This window comes from Ischnura elegans, chromosome 11 (assembly GCF_921293095.1).
Source record: "Ischnura elegans chromosome 11, ioIscEleg1.1, whole genome shotgun sequence".
NCBI lineage: Eukaryota > Metazoa > Arthropoda > Insecta > Odonata > Coenagrionidae > Ischnura > Ischnura elegans.
Genome location: NC_060256.1, coordinates 29665941 through 29689161, shown reverse-complemented (window position 1 = coordinate 29689161; position 23221 = coordinate 29665941). Strand labels below are relative to the sequence as shown.

The 23221-nt window shown below is 37.1% G+C and overlaps 2 protein-coding genes across 4 annotated transcripts in view; one reads left to right on the top strand and one right to left on the bottom strand.

The window, feature by feature from the left end:
* Window positions 1–770: 770 nt before the first annotated feature.
* LOC124167898 lies at window positions 771–13032 on the bottom strand. The gene is made up of 10 exons (XM_046545963.1): window positions 12677–13032; window positions 12471–12598; window positions 12004–12304; window positions 7719–11268; window positions 7111–7286; window positions 6807–6939; window positions 5069–5322; window positions 2547–2682; window positions 1601–1764; window positions 771–1091 (listed from the first exon to the last, which is right to left on the bottom strand). The coding sequence occupies exons 1-10, from the start codon at window positions 12764–12766 to the stop codon at window positions 1008–1010; spliced, it is 5016 nt and encodes a 1671-aa protein (XP_046401919.1). The 5' UTR covers window positions 12767–13032; the 3' UTR covers window positions 771–1007.
* Window positions 13033–13433: 401 nt separating this feature from the next.
* LOC124167757 (N-terminal kinase-like protein) overlaps window positions 13434–23221 on the top strand; it is a 28706-nt gene continuing 18918 nt past the window's right edge. For 2 of the 3 annotated variants that reach the window (XM_046545772.1, XM_046545770.1), the window contains exons 1-5: window positions 13434–13700; window positions 13873–14013; window positions 14106–14228; window positions 14721–14944; window positions 22236–22326. In XM_046545772.1, coding sequence (XP_046401728.1) covers window positions 13581–13700; window positions 13873–14013; window positions 14106–14228; window positions 14721–14944; window positions 22236–22326 — 699 coding nt within the window. In that variant the 5' untranslated portion in view covers window positions 13434–13580. The remainder of the gene's footprint in view (window positions 13701–13872; window positions 14014–14105; window positions 14229–14720; window positions 14945–22235; window positions 22327–23221) is intronic. The other variant, XM_046545771.1, reaches the window with a different exon arrangement.

Here is a 23221-nt window from a genome sequence, read left to right as displayed (position 1 = left end):
ACCAATATTCATGTGATAGCACAAAGTTTCTTCTGTTTCATTTTTCATAATGAATCGCTTTCACAAAGATAAGCCTCAAACCATCAGTTTGAACATGAATTACTATTAGAGATTGGACGATTCTTTTTCATTCAGTGATAATAAAAAAACATTAGCCTGTAATGCTCTGATCATTGATGTAAAGTGTATAATGAATAAGTATACCATTTTTGGATGCATATTTATAACTAGCCTTCACACACACCATGACTCGATTTATACAAGACATCCTAATGCCCAACGTAAATTTATAAGTTCCCAATTTGGTTAAGGAAGCTGAGGGTCCTTTCTGCGTTCACCCTAACATTCTGTCCTTGATAGATAAGGACCAGATGGCCATAAAGCTTATCTTTGCTAGTCTCATATGTTTCCCATGCTTAGAATGAATATCAGCCTCCTTTTGGATTCTTTGCTCTCTTAGAGATCTGAAATCTCGTAGTAGACTGAGGAACCATTTCCTTTCCCTGGCAGGAATTACATGTGGGGATAGCTTCAGATCATCAAGCTATGACTCTACAAGTGGCCATGTGAAAGGGTGGTATGCCTTGGGTAGGCAGCCTTGTATCCCATACACATGTGACATGACTTGCTACGCTGTCAGTTTTACCTGAAACTGAGAAATCATAGGGGAATGTTGGATTTGTACCTTTCATAAGGAAAAAGGGCATTTCAAGAAGTTACTACATATGTATCAAGCAATCCAGGGAAACGTGTAAATATTAATCACAAAATTAAAGTTGGCAGAAAAATATTTTTCTCGAATAAAATAAATTCAAACAAGAAATGCTAAACAAAACAATCTGGAGCTCATAAATAACATACAAATAATTAACATAGAAGTTGAATTAACATGATTTTGAAAGTGGCAGGAAAACAAATGTTAACAATAAATATGAACTATTTACATTTAGATGGTGAGGTTTCACAAGTATGTATTTAATTAAGAAAACTATGTTTGGTGGGTCGAGTCACGATACACATTTCACTTTCTTTTGTTGAGCTGCAGCATATTCCATCATCTTTTTCAAACGCCATATGCGTGGTTTATTTCTCTGCAACATAAGAAAAACTAATCATCCTTTGCTTCACCATGACCTTGTCCAAAAACATGGGATAACTATGCAATCACCACAAGAGGGCTATCTGTGCCATAAAACTTCTCGATATCAATAATATTTAGGAATACGGGGCAGCCACATCTCTGGCTCTGGCCTAATAAAGCAGCGTAATACTCCACCACTGGGCCACAAGATAATAATCTCTAAGAAATTTCACCTAGGGTTAAAGAGTAAATTCGCCCTCACAGAGGTTGTAGGGCAGGAGTACACCAGCAGATCATGCTGCAGTGAAAGCATTACGGGCAGTACAGGTATTTAAATTGGGGAAACAAGCAGCTCGAATAATGAACCAATGCATGAACACAAATATTCATGGAATCAACAACAAGCGAGAGGAATATCTAACAAGATATGCAATTAAAAATAATGTTGAGGAATGGATGAGTAATTAACAATGACAAGCCAATTAATAGCCAATAGAATGAATTTGAAGGGAAACATACCTCCTCATCCACAGTGTCAAACCTATTTAACTGCTTTAATTCAATTATTGGGAACATAGAGGGTCTCCCATGTGCACACTGAAAAGGGGTGTCACAAGCTGATAGCTGCCTCAGCAACAAGCGGCATTCTTGATCAGAGAGGGAATCCCCAAACTTGACAGCACCTTAATAAGATGAAAAATTGTTCTGTAAGTCCAAGTGGAGTTTTATATAAAATAGAATGCATCTGATTAAATCCATATAGATATAATAAATGTTGGATAACACGAAATATAAAACTGATGACATAGGGTTTCTGGCTGGAGTCAAGCCTGGTGGTAGAATTTAAAGTAGAAGCTGGAAAGAACATACAAATGGATCCAGAAGTGTCCATTTACGCATACTAGTGGCCAAAATGTTTTTTTCAATACCACCATTGGTTCTTCTAGGAGCTTTAAATAAGACAAAAAATAGTGAATATGTCTTGAGTAAAATGAAGTGGCAAAATACACATGTAAAGGCAGTGGGTTAAATTTATATTTTGACATCGAAACTATCTTCTTTTTATTTATTTTTAATATTCTTAGGAAAAATCAACTTCTATCTGGCATATATTTCTCAGTTCAATATAAATCTTTGAATGCTACTATTAGAGATATTTACAAGATGACATGGTTGAGTTAATTTATCCTTGACATTAATGCACACCTGTCCCCTAATCTGATAATCAATTTCCTATACATCCATACAAATAACCATTGATGTTATTGTCCATTCTGACCGTACCAACTTCCTTCAAACATGCAAATTGCATGTGAAGTAATTGTACAGCTAAGTTCAGGCACATTATTATTAGCAAGTGAATATTTGCTTTAACCAATCATCATTAGCAACATATCAAGAAATTTCAAGAATGAGGATACATGCACATTTCACTTTTTGTTTCTATCATCACTAATTTACCTACCTCTGCAAGCCTTCATATTGATAGCATCCCTCAAAGTTTGAGGTGAAAATACACCAACTCCTCGTGTCACCAACAAATGCTCCACTTGCTCCCTGATCAAAGAATGAACTTGCTCTTTGAGTCCTATTGGGCCTGTCTGTAAAAAAAATAAATCTTAAGTTAATTGTAATAAAAAATTTTGGCCATTGCTTCAGATAAGCAGGCTACACAAATATCGCTAATAATTAACAAAATTACAGACAGTTCATGGGTTATCAATTTGAAATTGGTCAACTTGAGATGCTATTTGCCTTCATGAGAACTCTTGAAGGACTATAGATGAATAATATACTTAAGAAAAAGAGGATTACACTAGAGCACTAATGATCATATCGGGGAAGTACTCTGTGCATATAGGGCCATTGAAAAAAATGTTGGGGAGATTTGAAAGATATATTGGATAATATTTACAGAATTGCCTCACGCAATTTCTCGGGCACATTCAACAAAATTATTAGGTGTTATCCTCACTGACAACCTTGACTGGTCATCACATATTGATTATATATAATGAATAAACTATCCACTGGCATATTTATTACAAGAAAGCTGGCTGAAGTAACTACCATTGATACTCTGAAGATGATATATTATGCCAAAATATATCCTCACCTAACTTATGGCATCATCTTTTGGGGTAATGCTAGCTGCTGCCACAAAGTTTTCTCTTTGCAGAAACGCGCAGTGAAAGCCATGGCCAGAGTTTCTATGCGATCACCTGGCTTACCTCTTTACAATTATCTGAAAATTCTAACATTCCCATCACTGTACATACTCAACTGGGCCTCTTGTTAAGAATAACCCTGAATACTTTCCAAAAAATAGTTCTCTACATAACCACGCTACCAGAACCACCAATGACATTCACCTCAAAGACTACCCTACCACTTTCTGCCAAAAATGACCCTTTTTCTCCCTATCAAAAATATACAACAAACTACCGTATGATATCAAATGTCTTCCACCTACACCATTCAAGAATGCTTTGAAAAAATATTTAATGGAAAACTACTACTATAGCCTGAAGGATTTTATGTTGGGCTCTGAGTAATATTTGCCCATCAACCACAAAAATTGTAACTTTTTCCTTTTAACTGTAAAAATTGTAAATATTATATCACTTCATTTATTTGTAACTATTACTTTAATTATTTACTTTATTTTGATGACTTCCAATGTCACCGGAACATATGTGATCTCCAGGAACAATAAAAATTATTATTATTGTAGTTTTGGGGGTCATTGACAACAAATCATCCATAGAGGTACTAAACAATGGGAACCAATGATGCTTTTTAAACTTGCCACTCATCTCAATCCCTTTCCCATTCTTGCCAAACTAAAGTGAAGTAGCGAAGAAACACAATTGTATGAGAACATGGGACTAAATTTTGTAAAATGAACATCTTCAATTAGTTCGCTTTCAGATGCCAATGAGCTTTGTGATGACAGTAATATGCTGTGCACTGCAGTATGTGCTGGCGAGTTCACAGCCAGCAAGAATGCATAGGGATTCTCCTGATTCGGTAGAAAACGTGATTTTGCACATACGAACGCCACGTAAAATGTGTGCTTTGCATTGGACAGAGCTTTCCCTCCATATATTCCTGGCAGAGACAAAAGTTAATTTTGGCCAGAAAGTAACAGCACTTATTGCAACTGACTTCGGTAACACAGGACGTTTTTTTGCAACATTATTTGCTAGTTCTGTGCCTCAGTCTGGTGCCTAGTAATCATGACCATTTCCTTGTGACAGAGTAGTTGGTGTTGCTAGGGTTTTTGCATGATGAATTAGGTTAAATGTGTGAAGATTGCCATTTAAAAAACTGAAAAGTAGTCCAGGGGTGGATCCAGGATTTCTTTCGGGGGGGGGGGGGAGGGTGGCAGAAGCAAGGCCGTATCCAGGATTTTGTTCTGGGGAGGGGGGGCACAAGGATACCTCGTAATACAAAATGAATGCAATGATAATGGGACCGTATCTTGCATATTTTTTAAGGGTCTGGGGGGGGGGGGGGGCGGGCATGTGCCTCCCCCCCTCTAGATCCGCCTATGGAGTGGTCCATATTCTACCTGAACTCCAAAAGAAAACAATTTAAGTTAACGTTATTAGGGAGATCAACACAGGACTTGAAGAGTGCTCCTTTGAATAAAATAAAGTACATAATGAAATTTAACATGAAAGCCAACGAGCATATAGAGTGCAGGGCGCAGAAGAGAAATTACTAATGCCCTTTTTGTTCCCTGTACGTTTGCTCTTTGGCAAGAGTCACTACAAAAATTGTGTAACTATTTCTGACATCTTATTTATTGTAATTATTATTATTTTTTAACGACTTCCATTGTCAACTACACATGTGATCTCTAGGAACAATAAAAATTATTACTCAATGCAATAAATGTACACAACATGACCCGGCTAGATTGGATGCCTGAATGTGAGACCCAACCAAGTTTAAATGATTTAATTAGAGTAAAAAACTCACCTCTTTCAGCTCCTTGGATAAAAGGCAAAGAGGAACTTCATTAACCTTGATTATAACATGAGCATCATCCTTTTCATTCCTTGATATCACGTCATACTCTAGACCTAGCCTTTGAAAATGCTCATGGAAACTATCCATTAAACGTCCTTCAGATGTATCCAACATTAATTCAAAGGCAGGCATTGCAGGTGCTGATTTATACCTCAGATAACTTTTACTTTCATCACCAAATACACTGCTTTGAGTTTGGTATTCTGTTGAGCAAAAATTAAATAAAGAAAATCACATGCAATTAAGATTTTAAAAGCAAAAAAAAATCATATTTAACCTTCCATCAGCCGCAATATTGGCATTGCTGAGTTCAGGTGCAACGTGTCTAACAGGCACTGATGTAAAAAAACATTATTAACTCTTAGCACGGCTCAGTAGTGAACCTTTGAACCTTTAAATTTTAAAGCACCATTATTAGTGTAAATGAACAGTCAAATGATGCCTTATTTGCTTTGTATATACCCCTATACACACCGTCATACGGCCACGAACCGATCCAGCAAGGTGCGATTTAACGTGCTCTTTAGGCTATCAAGTATTATTACATGTGATTATTTTAGCATGTGAATGCTATAAGATCAGTTTTTCTTACTTTTGCTATCTTATTTATCTAATTATGCTTTTATTTTGTTTTATTGTGCCATTACTTTGCTGATTAATTATGCTGAAAAATACGCAGCTGTTCTGTCGGCATAACTATGAAAAGTGATAGGCTGCATAGAGTGTTTCAAAACAAAAAGCTACTATCAGCACCTGGGGTCTATGCCGCCTAGTCGCACAGAGAAATAAAAACAAAGTGGCGCTATGCCTGTCAGATCCATTGTGCCTGACAGAGGATTAGGATAAATATATTAACAGATACAATTAATAAATCACAATGATAGATAATGTCCATGTAAAACAGACAGCACAAACAAGAGAATATCCTCGCCAAATTTAAATTTCATCATCTAGGGGATTTAATTTCAATATAATGAGAGAGATTTATTACCATACAGGTACATTTGGTCAACTATAACCTAATACAACAAAACAAACAAATCTGCTTCTTGATTAAGTCTTCACATTTTCTGAGCATTTCTTTTCCCAAAAATTCACTGCTTTTATTTAAATGTTGTTCAGATTTATTTTGAACTTAATGATGACATGGTTCTCCCCGGCACCTCTGTTTTTGCAACTAAGTCCTCAGGGAAAATAAATGGTTACTTTTGGCCCATTTCCAACAAAACAACATGAAAATGACCAGCTTCATCTCCTATTTTGATTTAATTAGGAACACAAGGTGTTTGCTTATTGCAAACTATGTACGCAAAATCATTTCGTTAAGCATGGATTTTATGATAAGCAATGACATTTAAGCAATTTTATGATAAGTTTTGTAAAATAACATATCTCAACAAAAAAATTATAGGCCTATAACTTGTCAGGAAGAAAGGTTTGAGTTCTCATCTCTCAAACATCATGTCAATTTGAAATCATGGATTTATCAACACTGAAACTAACAGCCAGTGTCAGCACAGGCATTATGACTTATCCAGTTCATCACTGGCAGCATTTGCCAGAGCCAGCACCTTGTACCAGTACTTTACACATTGGGAGAAAGCTTCCATTTGATTCATTACATATGTCATCTATGCAGGCAAAAATGGCCTAAGAATGATTTAGAAAAGGAAGTCAAGCAACATACCTTGAGTCAGTCTTTCCAGACGTATTCTCTCGTCCACAGCATGCTGATCAAACAGAACGATCATATCTGAACTCTTCCCATTTTCCAAGCTAACCTTGGCCACAATGAACTTGCAATCTAACTTTCCAATCATCTGAAATGAACACACACAGATTAATTTTACATATTACTCTCATGTTTTCACAGTGAAATGCATGCATTTAAACATTGTGTTCACAAAAAATAAATTGTTTATATACTGATTTCATTTCATTTTGGTGGACCAAATGAAATGAAGAGATGAATGGACAGAAAATTTCTTTACCTTCAAATTAGAGAGTACCTCTTTGGAGAATGTACAGGGATGTATCATCTTGAAAACCCTAACAAATGACTTGGACTGATGTTCAATACGTGCACTCAGTATATCAGACTCAGAAATTAACTTTTTCTCCTCAGTTTCAGCCAATAAGGAAGCTATCATAGGCACATCAGAATGAACTGAAAGACAGCAAAAAATCTGTAGTGCTCCTTTATAAACTCAAAACCATTTCATGAGAATGACCAACGAAAAAATATAACCACATGGCTACTTTAAGACAAATGCCAAAAAATCCAGTTACATACATTATATATTTGATGCCATTCTTTTAGTATGTCTAGAAAAAATACTGGCACTATTGATACAAATTTTGGACTGAAACAGTTACAACTCTCTTCATGTGACATCACTTTATCAATACGATTTGAATATTTGCTATTTGAAAGGATTGCTGTTAAGTATGTAGTTGATAATGGATTAATAGCCGAAAAAGGTCATAATTTTTAAAATAAAATTTAGTAGTCACAAAGAGTTATCAATGTTAATATGCAATATCATAAAAAATTAAACCATTACATTTGAAAGAATTTACAATATTCAATAAAGCATACCTTGCAAGGGAATGGTCCCAGAAAATTGCTCCCTTGGTAGCTTGCTTAGAGAGTTGCTACTCCACTTAATCCAAGAAAGTTCATCTGCAGACAAAGAGCTCTCCTTAATGGCAGAATGTAAACTTCTTTCTTCCTGTGAAGAGAGCATAGTGCTCAACCCATCTGCCAACTTTTCAAAGTGAGGAGAATCCTCAGGCATTACAGGTGACAGTCCTTTAGGGAACAGAGGAGGCCGAGCTGACATCACAAATTTTTGCTCAGGCCCACTTATGTTTGAGTACACTTCTTTTCCACTTTTTGAATCCATTATGCGTGACTGTGGTTTCTGAATGCTCACTTTTTCTGTAGTTTCTAATCTACTACAAACGTCTAAAAGGACAGCATCCCATTCCCTTGAGTCGGTGAAGAATGGAGATTTAATCATTTCACTTGTTCTAGCAGCTGAAATTTCTGGTGTTATTTTATTGGAAGCATCTTTTGTTATTACTTCAAAATTTTGGGGGTTCAGAGACTTTAAACGCTCCTCAAGGGAAACGACCATGGGGTGAAAAATTTTTGAACTTGCAATACTACTTGAAGTATTAATTCCTCCACCCATTTCCATATTAATCTCTCCCATAATTTCTCTGTCACTGGACCCCAAGTCATGAAAAAGGTCTGTAGAATATTGACTGCTCAAAACATTCAAAGCAGGCTCAGGAGCATTATTAATGATTCCTTCCTTTCCTGCACTGCCATCCAAAAGAGTACACACACTACTCTCAATGTCAACAGTTTCATTCTCTAAGTCTTCTACTTCAGAAATAGCTAAACCTGAGGTCTGAAGAAAAGCTTCCTTTTCATTACTTCCAGCAGAATTATCATCTTCAGAATCTGAATTATACATAGGGACCAAGTTGAAAGTGTTTCCCAATTTATCATTAGAAGACTTATTTCTTAAATCCATAGTGGAAACATTAATAGGGAATTTTTCAGATTTCAGATTATCCACTTCAATGTCTTCCAGAATTTCATCAAAAGCTTTTGATTTTTCACTCAAAGAATCAAAATTCTCGGGATGTTTTTCTCTTGGATGTGAAGTAAAAGCTGCCTCTTTGTGGAGTGATGATAAATGTTCTTCATTGGATACCAATGAGTCAAAAAATTTTCCATCATTAGGATGGCATGAATGAAATACATCATTCAATAAGCATGGTGGAGAATCACTAATATTGTCAACCTGCTTGGAAATCCCACTGACTTGAGAGAGGAAGTATGGCTCAAGAACTGGAGCTTCCTCCAGAATTTCACCATTTTTGTTCCTAGATTCACCTAAACTGTTGACAATTAAACTTGAGGGACTGCAAAATGATGGATCAACATCTGTATCATTACCAATGATTAATTTTGAGGAAGCCATTCCTTGAGATCCTTTCCCTGACTTCAGAGGACAAATAAAATCCTCAGACGTTAAAAATGTTGCATCAGCATTTTCTTTCTCACGTTCATTCACTGCTTCATTGGCAGATTTATAATTTAAAGAATAACTTGAGCTCTGCTGAAGATCATCAGAAACACTTTCACATTGTATTCTAAGTCTGGGGGCTTGGATTAATGTTTTATGCATGTTCGTTTCTGCTACATTTCTAAAACCTTGAGAATTCTCAAAATGCTTTTTCATCAAGCTCAGTTTGGCAAGATCAGGTTTTCTTGTGGTATGTGAGAGAGATGATAAACTATTTAAGTTCCTTCCTCTTATAGAAGGCTTGTCCATTATATCACCTTGCTTCCAAGGCATATTGTCAAGGGTTTTTACATTAAAAAAACTAAACTTATTGTTTTCAGCCTGATTATTTCCACATTCCATGGCTCTGACCTTTTCCCCATTTCCAGTCTTTTCCTCTGGATCTCCATTATCATGCCCTCGCGGTACCTTGACTCGATCATGATATGAACTTGCTCCTTGAAATTTTCTCCGTCTTGAGTTAACAGTTGCAATGCTGGGCCCAAACCATCCTTCACCAATGATGTGACATACTTTCTGGCTTTCTTTCCGTATATCCTCCCTAGCACTCTTAAAATTACTTTCAGTTTGAGTTTCTTTGGTTGAGTAACTGGGGGCACTTTTTGAACATATTTTGTTTTCATCAACCAATTTCTTTGCAGGAGATAAATGACTTTCCTTACCAAGGTTATTTAATGCATTGGGGTCAAATTCAAACCTTTTCAACAGAGATTCCCCTTTTCTAAAGGTATCTGTAGTTTTGGATTTATCAAAAGCAATTTCTGATGTATTGACACCAACACTTTTGTAACTCTTACTGCTGGTTAGACTCTTAACACGGTGTTCCAAGGGTGCTTGCCTTCTAACTATCGGGGGTGGCTCTTCCACAATAATTTTCTGGATATCGTCAGGAGTATGACGAGAAGTGGTTTGATTTTTAAGATATGACTTCTTGAATCTTCCTAAAGGTCCAACACCAGAGTCTTGGACAGAGGGCCTAGAATTATACTGCTGATAGGCATTTCTTAGTTTATCCATGGAACATGAAGGCTTTTCACTGTCTTCGGGTAACAGTGGAAATTTAATCAATTCTGTTTCATCAAATTCTCTCACTTTATTATTGCTACATTTTAGACTTAGAATGGGGTTGGATGATTCTTCTTCACTAGTACTGTCCTCTCCATTATTATCACCAACATCCTCTAAAGCTTCATTTTCACATACATTTTGGCCTTGATCAACGGTAGATGCCAGTACAGTATTCAGATAACGTTTAGCTGGAATGCTATGGATAGCTGTGGCCATATTCATTACACTCTTTCCAGAAGCAACATGTTTTTCATTGCCACCATTAGCACCCACTGGACATCTAAAGTGACTAAGTTTTTGGCCAAGAGCATCTTCTTTCTCAAGTTGCTCCATTTCATCAATAACAGAAAAAGGGCTGCGACCACTACCTTGCATGCTTTTAGGCACTTGATCACTTGAAATACAAGCAAGGTTATGCTCTTTTAAAAATGACTTTACAGCCTTCTCCATGCATTCAAACACGGGGTCCCAATCACTGAATTCTATCAGAGTTTTCCTAGGATCTAATGTTATGTCATATTCAGAAATAGGACATGATATGAAAACCATGAAAACACAATACCTATCCTTCTTCTTCAGAGGGGAAACCCATAAAAAGTCTCTCATTCTCTCAGGCATAGGTAATTCTTGCCATGGCCCATTTCCACGTAAAACATCACTTTTTCTCATAATCATGTTTATCAATTTATGTATCTTTGTCCCTTTTACAAGTCTACCATTCACGAAAATAAATTGAAGTCTCTTATTATGATAAGATGATGTACTTAAGAAACCACTGATATTGAGTTTTCTAGTGTTAAAAGGACCGAATGGTTGAAGGTGCTTGCTAATCTCTAGACCATAAAGTTGAGTGAATGTTTCTAACGAGCATGAAGAAGAAGGAATACGACGAATAATACATTTTTCGCAGTCATCCATTAAAATAAATGAGACATGTGGGTGAGACAGTGCTATTCCTTCAATTTGTATCCGAATTTCCTGAAAAAAATAAAGAGTAATTGGAAATGAATTTCCCAATAGTATCTCACATCCTATTGTACATATTACTAAACAACATTTGGTACAGAATAAATATAACACTATTAATATATTATTCATTATTATGTAGTGAATGCAAGTAAAACTATATCAAGGCCATAACAAAAGACTAGCAAGTTTTTTGCAATCCCAACCAAACAGAAGACACTATGAACTATTGCAAGCAACAGATTCAAATATCTCTTTTAATTAAGTAAACACCTCTCAAAATAATTTTCTAAAGACTATGGCCAAGCTAGACACTACCCCACCAGTACTTAACAAAGAACAGATGACTCTCTCATTGAAATGAAGTAGAAGTGTCCCCCTACCCCAATGCTTTTGGCCTTCACACACAATTCAGTCGGCCTGCTAGCTCCAATCTTTATGTACGGATCCTGTCATTAGGTTTTTTAGGGAATAAACCATCTTCACTTTTAATACCACTGTGCACTGAATGGTATCACACAGGATCAACCTGAGGTATTTTTCAGATATAGTTCACAGAAAAAGGCATTAAAATGTACATATTTATTTCTAGCCCTACAGTTATGTGATTTTTACCCAATATTCTTTCCATTAATTATGCATCGAAACCATGGTAGCCTCCCAACGTCATAACCAAGTACTGCTATCAAATATAAAAAATAATATAATTCAAATATGCGTAGCAAAGTAAAAAGCTAAGAAACAAACCTCAACATCAACATTGGGATTGATCCTCTTCTGACGGACAGGAGCATGGCACATAAAATCTTGAACTGTCACCGTTGTTCCATGACTTTTTCTAGCGGTCGATGTTTCAATTGGCTTACGAGACTTTCCACGGGTAAACGCTTTGAGATAAGTCTTCTCTGCTTCTCCATATTTGGGACGAGTTACAATCACAAGAAAACCACAGGACTCGCTTAAGCTGGCTAGTGCTTCACCGCGGTAACCATTATATTTAAGATTATTATGCAAATCTTGAATACTTCGGCATTTTGTCGTGTAGTACCTTACAAAAAAGGGGGAAAACAATTACAAACACAATAATTTTTCAGGTTTAAATTAGACAAAAAATTATAAAGCCACCATTGTTACACTAACTGGCATTATTTTTCAATGATGTTAGGCAAAAAGGTACGATAAAAGAGGTACACCATCAATAACATGCGCCTCACCGGGAGCCAACATGATGAAGATCCTCCAGCACTATGCCGCTACCATTGTCATCTACTTCTAACTTGAAATGAGATATGTCTAAAAGTATCGTGATCGAGGTTGCTCCAGCGTCCAATGAATTCAACACCTGTTACCCAAGATGACAATTGTAATAGACATAAACAAAAAATAATTTGCAAAACAAAGCCATGACACAGTTCCTCACCAATTCTGTAACACATTGTGCAGTGCTTGATATGGCAATACCACTTCTTATAGCAGACCTAACTTCTTCAGGGAGTTTTTGAATAGCCATAGAATTATAACTTACAGTTTTATAGAAACATAACGAACTTGAAATAATTATACCTCGAACATGAAACTAAGATCAACATTGTCGTAGATTTATGCTAATAAAGAATCTCACATGAATAAATGACAAATCATCGCTACATGAGTAGGCGACAACCCACACGATCGCAAGGAACAAAAACACAAGAGAAAGTATCAAAACCTTGAATCAAAACAAACAATGCGGGATCACCCGGACAGGAACATTACATTGGAGGATTCCCACTTTGCGCTAGAACAGTTGTCGCTCTGCGCGCATTATAATTAGTTTTTAAAAATCACCACTCGCGACGCTACCAGACAACTATCCAACTTTCATGACGAAATACATGGCACGTAACTGAACTGGTTCAATGAAACTGGTTCCTGTATTTTATAAACATTCATATTAACAGATAAAAATATAATTAACTTCTTTCCGCGATGATTCGCTTCCAACTCCCAGTTACAAAAACTTCGTTCGGCTAATGGCGCGTCACACGAGACACCGTTACCTATCAGCGCTACTATGCGGATGCTTTTGGTGATAAAATGAAATGCGTACGAATTGTCAACAGGACCCCTACAGTTTGAGCCTCCTTAAATAGTATCCTTGCAACCGGATTCCGAATGTCAACTTGCCAATTCTGTTGCGCCCTCCTTCTGCAGTTGTTTTTGGATGACGGAACGGGGTTGACAGGGTAGTTGAGGTATATTTTAATTGACTAGAATTCTCTTAAGGATTTTTCTCCTACAGATGTGTAACACAAAATTTAACGGAAGTAACTTGGGGTAATGGCATGAGTATGTGGTCTTTCTTTGCGCGTGATCCTTCAAAAGACTTTCCGTATGAAATTGGTGATCCGGTTCCAGGACTAGAAGGATTTAGTGTTTGGAGTTTGCATAAAGGGAAAAGAAAGGTATGGCAACGGTTTATGGTTTAAATTAGTAATGAAACTCAACTGAATCTTATTGCAAATTGAATTTCAGTATTTGCGTGATCGTGTTTGTTCCACGAGAAATAGATAATGGTTGTTCTTTTAATCTCCTCTGTTATTTCAAGTTCTTTTATTCTAACTCTCGACCCCACAGGGCTCTGGTGAGGATGTATCAGTGTTTGTATTTGATATAAGGAATGGAAACGAAACTCAGTTTGACGTAGCCAAAGCTGCGGTGAAGAGATTAAAGTCATTACGTCACCCTAGCATTCTAACGTATTTGGATAGTTTAGAGGTTGGTTCTGTGAATATCTATTTAAGAAGATGCGGTTTTGTTAAGATTATGACCAATCCTTGACTTTTTTCTTTGATTAATTGCAATTTCAGTCGGACAAAGTGCTTTACCTCGCGACGGAGTACGTGGAACCCTTAGAAACCCACCTCAATCAACTATCTAAAGATGGAAATCAAAGAGATCTCTATTTATCCTGGGGAATTTTCCAAATTACGGTAAGAATACAATGTACCTGGTTTTAAGAAATCTTCGGTGTCCATTCACTCCCTCGTTTACCTTGGTTTGCAGGTTACCTAAATGGTCCCTATGTTACCATAATTGGTATGAGTAAATACGAAGTATCAAATCGAAGTATATTGCCTATTAATTAATCAATGGAATGAACTTATTCTTGATTTTATATTTAACTTTTATAAATAGTTCCAATAAGAAATGCTCTCAAGAAATGATATTATTTATGAACCCTTTCGTTTCTGCTGTATGTTTTAAATATGTCTGTAGTGATTATTAATAATGGTAAGTGAGTCAGTTGGCATGGTTGATATCCGTAGAAAACTGCAATTAATGCGCGAAGTAAGTGAAATAAAAGATTTTTCTAATCAAGAAAGTGAAGAACCTCAACTATTGGAGTGTTACATAGCTGTTTTATAAATCTTAGTTGAAATATGCCAAGGTTGTTAATTAATTAAATTTTTATTATCTTCCAGAGGGCTTTGAGTTTCCTGAACAATGATGGAAATTTAAGGCATAACAATGTGTGCTTGTCGTCTGTGTTCGTTAATGCTGGGGGGGAGTGGCGTCTCGGAGGAGTGGAATATGTTGCTGGTGCATTGGAAGGAACTGGTTTACCTATTAAAATACTCCCAAGTTTGGAAAAATATGACCCTCCAGAAAAGGCAGACTCGAGCAAACAGAGATTCATCACGAAATGGTATGACTATTATTACGTAAACATTCTCTGCAGAATCATTTCTAAGTTCCACTTCATCTCATGTATGATTACTTAGGAATGGAAATGATAATTTGAAAAATGGGCTATTCTCTAACAATAATAGTTGTTTAGAAGTTTTGTTACCCAAAATGCATTCATCTGATTCTTATCCTTTGAGGGTGAGGAATTATGGTAGAAACATGATACAAAGATCACTGTTTCAGCAAAAGTGTGCAACTACAAACTATTATCTGCTGTACCGCTACAATACAAATATAAAAGTATAAGGAAGCTTTGTTAGGACCAAATTTCATAAGTATTAAAGAAGTCAAACCTAGACATTTACTTTTACTGACGAGGATTGTATGTTTATAGATTTCAGCTAATAATAGTGCGGAAAAGATTGGGCAATTTTAAATTGGGCCGCTGATAGACACCCAGTACAGGAGACATTGATAAATTGTGTCCTTTCAATCTCCACTGTTGTTTTAAGTTCTTATATTTTGATTTTCGATCTCATAGGCCTCTGGTGAGGATATATTAGTAGTGCTTGTGTATAACATAAGAAATGGATGTCATATTATCAAGGTCATTACTTAAACACGATATAAAACAATGTTATAGCTTTGAAAACTGTTATTGGTCTCATGTCAAGGTGAAAAATAAAATCGAGACATGAGGATTATGTTGTATAAATGTGAGAAAGTGTATGTTGGAGTTGAAACTGGGAGAGCAATCAAAGCTATTGTTGAAGTTGTTTCGGGTTTCCCATTCGGTGAGGCTCTCCATCTCTGCCGGCGTTTCGGTGGCCGTGTCGTCCATTGTCATCAGGGCTTGTCTACGAGTTGAGTGATCCGACTTATATAGTTTGGGCTCCTGGAGGGCAAGTCTGTAACTCTGTTCTCTCCCGAAAATGGGAGAAAGGAGATTCATGAAGCGCCTGCGCGAGAGTTGTCGCCCGCCCCAAGTCTCTAGGGCGCCCCGCCGGAGAAAGGAGACTATTTGTCGCCTGGGAGAGTACTAGTCTCTCGACCCAAGTCCGTAAGCCTCCTCAAGCGCCTTTGGCGCCCCAGACGGGCGCTTCAGTTACGTCCCCCTCAAGAGCCCGACGTATCTCTTTCTCCCATGGAGAAAGTGCGTATCTCGACAGTGTTTTGTTGTATTTTCTCAATATGGCGCGTTTTCTTTCAAACCATAGAATATTATTGCTCGTATATGAGGTGCATTTAAGAGAAGTGGGGCAATTAACACCAGTGAGAAATTGTTGCGGGATATTAATAAACCGTTTGAGGCGAGGGAGGAAGATTTCCGGCCGCATTAGCGGAGAAGGTTGTCCTATCCGTCCTTCGATGGTCCGATTCTCTTCCTGCTGAAAATCCATCACCCTCAATAGCAGACAAAAACACCGCAATCCTATGAAATAACAATTATCTGTAGCTCTGAATTCTTTTCGTGTAAGTAGCGGGGTTTAGAAAGCTAATGCTAATTCAGAGAGCGCAAGAAAAGCACTTTAAATAATGGAAAATAACTTCTAAACAGTTACCTATGAAAAGCAACAGATAGTTAATGAAACACAAGACATGCCCTTATTGTTAAAAGAACTTATTCCACGACAATGTAATAGAGTTTCACCATTTCATTGGTTTCACGAATACGACTGCTCAGCATAACCGTGTGCACACAACATGAGATCGCGAATCGGTTCCGCTGTCAACACATACAGAAGCTATAAATGTACTTCAATAATAAATGAATATCCACAAACTAAGTACTAGCACACACCGTAAATATAAAGTGAGACATAGGCAAATAAAATATAAAAAAACTGGAAATCACTTCCACTCTTTTATTCATCACGAACAACTTACAATCACTAAGCTCGTTATGATAAAAACAACTATTAATTCACTGATTTAAAGCCAGAAATTAGCCCACGAAAGAGGCACAGGTGACTTTTCTGACTATTATTCGTTAATACACTAGAAAAAGAAACTTCACACACAGCTTTGATCTTGATAGCTTGATCGTGAAATGTCAATGTACCTATACGATGAACAACGGAGGTGAACACGCCACTGACAATGTTTACATTGCTGTCAGACATTAATCGATATGGTAATAACACTGCTTACAATTCAATCACGATGGAGCACTGATAATTACAACTCTTAGCCGATATTTTTGTACATTGCAACCACTGGCACTGTGATTATCAGCAGAAGATTTACGGGAGTTGTCACATTGACAATAACACAATTTTGGCACAAAAGATGTTTGCACAAATCTGCAAGCAGCGAGCAAAAGCTGTATTCACATTAGAAATATACTCTTAATTTTCAACTTTGGTGAGGTTGTAATTGATACGAAATGAAGAATTTACATGGTGACAAGCAAAATTTACCGGCACTTGGATTTAGCCTTGCAGCCGCTTGCAAGCGAGGAATCACTGCGCGCGGTCAAAAAAGTAGTCCCGACTTTAGTAAGTCATAATGAGGTTATTATGCATTCAATTTAGAAAATATTTGCATGGATGAGTTTGACATAAAATTAAAAACATTTTAAAATTGCACACGGTTAATTTCTCGATAAATCAAGCTCCAATATCAGATTCGCCTTAGAAATTTTTCATACTACCCATCGGAGCGAGTTTTCTCCCATCCGAACGGGAGAAACAGTTCTCTCTACCGAGTTACGGACTTGGGTGGGGAGACAATTTTGGGCGACAACTCTCTCTCCCAAACGAGGCGCCCCAAGTTACCGACTTGCCCTCCTGGTCGGGTGACTCGTGATTGGTCCGCCTTTTTTAAGGGGCTCTCTGATGTATTTAAGCACCGGTTTCCAGGAGTTGCTTAGGGCGTAACCAGCATCAAGGTTCATGGTGTTAGTTGCCATTCGAATTTCAATTGCTTCCTTGGTCAGCATAACATCATTTTCAGGGGTAATGCACAATTTTACTACCCTTCAGGGCCAAAATTCGCTCCATTGTTACGTCCGCTCAACGCTACTTGCTATTTATGCTACTACGTTGTAGTAACAGTGGTTGCTGGCTACTAAAGTAAATTTTTACTCATTCGTTGAATCTAGTAATTTATATATTAGTTTGCATATTATATGGTTAAATGGTTGTATTAATCTCATGGCCAATTGATGAAAGAAAAACAACAGTCATCATCACTGGTCAACAATCCTAGGATTGGTTTGACGCAGCTCTCCACTCAGTTCTCCTATCAGCTAATCTTTTCACTCCTACGTATTTCTTCTCTTTCACATCTCTCTTTACTTGTTCCATATATTTTGTTCGAGGTCTTCCTTTTCCATTCTTGCCTTCCACCTGTCCTTCGACGATTGTCTTCATCAGGCCATCATGTCTCAAGATGTGGCCTATAAGGTTGTTCCGTCTTCATGTTAAGGTTTTCATGAAGCTTCTATTCTCTCCCACTCTTCTTAGGACTTCCTCGTTACTAACTCGGTCGATCCATTTGATTTTCACCATTCTTCTGTAGCACCACATTTCAAAGGCCTCTATCTTTGCTTTCTCCGCTGCGGTTATGTCCATGCCTCACTTCCGTATAGGAGCACACTCCAAATGTAGGTTCTTATAAATTGTTTCTTTACATCCATATTTAAGTTTCCCGCTGTAAGCAGGTCTCTCTTTTGGTGGAATGCTCTCTTCGCCTGGGCTATTCTGCTGATAATTTCTTTCTTGCTTCTCCCGTCACTAGTTATCTTGCTTCCCAAATAACAGAATTCATCCACTTCTATCAGTTTTTGCCTCCCTATTTTAATGTTGGTCTTGACTTCTTCTCTTCTGCTGCATACTAAGATCTTGGTTTTCTTCGTGCTTATTTTCAGTTGATATCTACTCATTACCCTACCCATATTAACCAGAATATTTTTCAAATCCTTCTCTGTTTCTGCTATAATGGCTATGTCATCGGCAAATCTCAGCATGCTTATTTTTTCTCCATGGATATTCACTCCCAATGCCTTTTCTTTGATTTCCTTAATGGCTTTTTCAATGTAAACGTTGAAAATTACGGGTGACAATGTACAGCCTTATCGCACTCCTTTCTTAATTCTTGCTTCTTCACAGCTGGGCCCTGATTTTATCACGGCTACTTGGTTTTTGTATAAACTGTGGATGATTCTTCTGTCATTATAAATAACCCCAATTTCCTTTAGGATTCCAAACATTGTGCTCCAATCCACGTTATCAAATGCTTTCTCTAAGTCCACAAACGCAACGAATGTTGGCTTGTTCTTTTCCATTCTCTTTTCTATGAGCAGTCTTAGGGCCAACATTGCTTCCCTTGTGCCTTTGTTTTTTCTGAATCCAAATTGGTCCTCATCCAAGTACTCTTCTGCTTTTCGTTCTATTCTTCTATAGATGATCCTTGTCAGTATCTTTGATGCATGTGTAGTAAGGCTTATGGTCCTAAAATCTTCGCACTTCTCCGCTCGTTTCTTCTTAGGAATAGGGATTATAATGTTCCTCTCGAAATCCTTTGGTATCTCACCTGTCGTATACATTTCACTAATGATTTTGTATAGCTGGTTCAACGTCTTCTCTCCTGAATTTTTGATTAGTTCGGCAGGAATGTCATCAATGCCAGACGCTTTATTTATCCTGAGGTCTCTTACAGCCGCATCAAATTCTGATCTTAAAATTGGGGCTCCCATGTCATCGGCATCCACTTCCCTCTCGTTTTCGATAGCACTCGTTCTGAGGCGACTTCCTTTGTACAATTCTTCCAGATATTCCTTCCATCTCTTCCCTTTGTCTTCGTTTTCAATCAATAGTTCTCCGTTTTTGTCCCTAAGGGTATTACATCTTACGCCCCTTTCCTTAAAGTGGTTCCTCACTATCCTATAAGCGGCCTCTACTTTTCCATGTTTAAGATTGTTTTGCACGTCTTCGCAAATGCTTTTCATCCACGTTTCTCTAGCCTTCCGCGCTTTACGACATATTTCGTTCCTTATCCTCTTGTAACGATTCTGTCCTTCCTCTGTTTTCGCAGCCTTGTATTTTCTTCTTTCTTCAATGAGATCTAATACTTCCTGCGTGATCCATGGTTTTTTCATAATGACTCTTCTTTTACCAAGAACTTCCTCAGCTGCCGCCTGCAGACCACTTCTAATGGTTTTCCAACTCTCTTCCATTGGTTTGTTGGTCGGATCCTCCACTATTTTATTTTCTACAGCCTCTTTAAAAGCCAGTTGATGCTGAACCTCCCTCAATTTTTCAACCTGCCATATGTTTTCACGGCTTTCTTCAACTTTTTAAATTTAAGGTGGCATTTCATCATAACTAAATTATGGTCACTATCGATATCTGCCCCTGGATAGCTTTTGCAGTCCTTCACCTGGTTCCTGAATCTTTGTTTCACTAGAATGTAGTCGATTTGGAATCTTCTACGGTCTCCTGGCATCTTCCACGTGTAAACAACAGTATAGATTCCAAAACTCACCAGAACTGCCAGTGGGTGGGCCACTGCTGAGATTTTTCATGACTGTGTCTAAGAGTGGATATTAGTGAACATAATTAAAGCATTTTCAATTGATTTGTCCAGCGTTAATAGAGGTAACTAACTGGTTTTCATATCTTAGGTTCTCAGTCTATCATATTTTTTGGGATTATCAACCTGAAAATTTCTTGTTTTATCATAAATTAAGTTCGAAGAACAATGCTGTAGTTATTTTAAAGGATAAACTACAGAAAATTTATGGTATGAAAAACGTCATGATACAGTATTCGATGCCATTCTTCCGCCGACTTTCGTTAGGGAAGGCACGAGGGGCAAAAGGCGATAAGGCATAGAATGCAGCCTGCGAGCGACCAGGTCGCTGTCAGGGGTGTAATGCACGGCTGTAGCTCGCAGAAAAGTGTTGTAGTCCTGGAAAACTGTTGAGCAGATGTAAAAATGGAGTGAATTTTTTATCTAAAGAGATGTAAAATAGTGTGTTATCCCTGAAAATGATGTTATTTCCTAAAATTGGGAGAATTGAATGTTATTGCATTTATGCTCTTTGAGTGACCTCTAAATGCTGGACAATTGGGGTGAAATTTTTAGATTATCCATTCTGCACCACATAGCATATTTTAAGAAATCAAAAATTCGAAAAAAAAAATAAGCAAAACCCTAGTGTGGGGGCGTTTGGGTATGTTCTTCCTGTGGCATTCATTGAAGGTGTTCATCATGAAGAACAGAATTTTTAAAAATTTTATTAATCATAAGTTAATGAGTACAATGCTCAAAAGGATAATGAATGCTGTTGGCTTAAGTGAAATTTAATTTGCTGTTATGTAGAAAATTTGGTAAAGAAATTTAGTGTCACTATAACGCTTTTCATATCAATGAATTTGGTACTGTTTGTGGTCTCTAGCATATTGTTGTAATGAGGTTCTACTGTCAGGGTTCCCACTCAACCGTGAAAACCTTAAAACCGTGTATAAGCCGTGAATTTCATCTACCGTGAAAAAACCTGGAAATAGCCGTGAATTTTGCCATGAAACCTTAGAAATCTCTCAAACCTATTTGTAGAGCTACGATTGGCGGATTAAAAGAAAAATCTATCTTTCGATCATGTTTCAAAGCGGAGTCACGTGCAGATACAGTCCACACATTTATCTACACCCGTGTATTCAAAGCGCAATTATTAATTGGTCCATGTACCATGACAGCACATTGACCTTAAGCCTGCGATTGGAAGACATTAACTCTGTCAAAAAAATCAGTTACTTCTTCACTTCCCTGCCACCCTGCCCTCTCCATTTTCCCACTCACACCCTTAAGCCGGACCTGAATTTTGCTAACGATAGGTGACGTCATGAGAGATAGCACTTTCATTGCTGCGTTTGCATTCAAGGCATCAGTTGCGTTTGTTACATTTTTAGTTAGCGTGCGGCCGATGATTGTTACGTGATCAATATTTCTGCCTAAAATGCCTTATCTGCACACCGTGAATTTGATGAAATTTAGACCGTGAAAACCTGGAAAAAAACGTGAATTTTATAATGTAGTTAGAGTGGGAACCCTGACTGTGCATACAACTTGTACAGAAATTTTCCTGATCATATCTTGTACAAATCAATATTGTTGTTACTAACTTAGTCTTTGTGTTACTCACATCATTTGTTTATTTTCTATCAATTTTTGAAAGTAAATGTTTATTCATAAAAAATTCTATATGAATGGCTTCATATTTGTGAATGACCTTGTTAACAGTAATTGTGTATAGACATCCCGGAACGATAGCATGAAATTGTACTGGTATATTTTGTCTTTCTTAGCTCCACGGACATGTGGGGGCTTGGGTGCTTAATCTGGGAAGCTTTTAATGGGCCACTACCACAACCAGTCTCTTTGAAAACTTTGGAAAAGGTTGGTATTTTGTTAAAAATAATCCTTATACATACTTTCTTGTTATCTAATGATAATTTATATAGCACAGAGTAGACATTGTGGTATATACAATTATGCAATTTTTTATTACATGGTGGTTGGCTTCTGTATCCTATGTTTTTAAAATAGTTGGATGGATATCTTATTCTTGTCTGTTGCATTTAGTCCTTGACTACTGTCAATTAATTGGTTGTTAAAAATTAATCTGAATGCATTTCAAAATAATCCTATTACAGATTGCATTCAGTTTTCTTCTCACTTAAATCAACTCTGCCTCTAGATGCTTTGTGGTAGCAGCATTTATTTAATATAATTTAAGCATATGCAACATGAAATTAAATTTTAATATGATTTAGCAGTGACTTTCTGGCTGATGACTTCTTGGATAATTTAATCTTAAGTGGTGATTTCAACTGATGACTGAGGTGAAGAATTCAGTGTCTTGATTGCTATCCCAAATACTTAAGCACTAACCAAGCCTGTTTTGATCATGACTATGCACTTAGGCTAAAGGCTACGAGTTTGGGCAATCAGCTTAGATATTTGGACATTTTAAGGCTTGAGTTGCATTCAGAAACAGGTGAAAGGTCTTATATGCCAGGCTGACACATGTTAGCTTTACAAAGCATACACTTTAGATATGGCCACAAATACCCTCTGAAATAAATTATTCTTGAATAAACAGGCATTAGGAATCATGCATCTGAGCCTTGAATGATCACCAGTGATTATGCCATTTATTCGAATAAATAATCTATTTTGATTCTACAAACTACTCAGTTGCATTGTTCAAAACTCACTAACTGGAATGAGAAGCTGCAGAGAACTTTCTTTTATGATCAAAATTTGATCTATTATACTGGCTTCATCTGAG

Bases quoted from the DNA above. Each gene is read 5' to 3' on its own strand.
- LOC124167898 (XM_046545963.1), bottom strand. From the start codon at position 12,766: ATGGCTATTCAAAAACTCCCTGAAGAAGTTAGGTCTGCTATAAGAAGT. The intron at 12,305-12,470 runs GTGAGGCGCATG...CTTTTTTGTAAG, and splicing joins CTTCATCATGTTGGCTCCCG to GTACTACACGACAAAATGCC. The intron at 7,287-7,718 runs GTATGCTTTATT...GCTGTCTTTCAG, and splicing joins TGGGACCATTCCCTTGCAAG to TTCATTCTGATGTGCCTATG.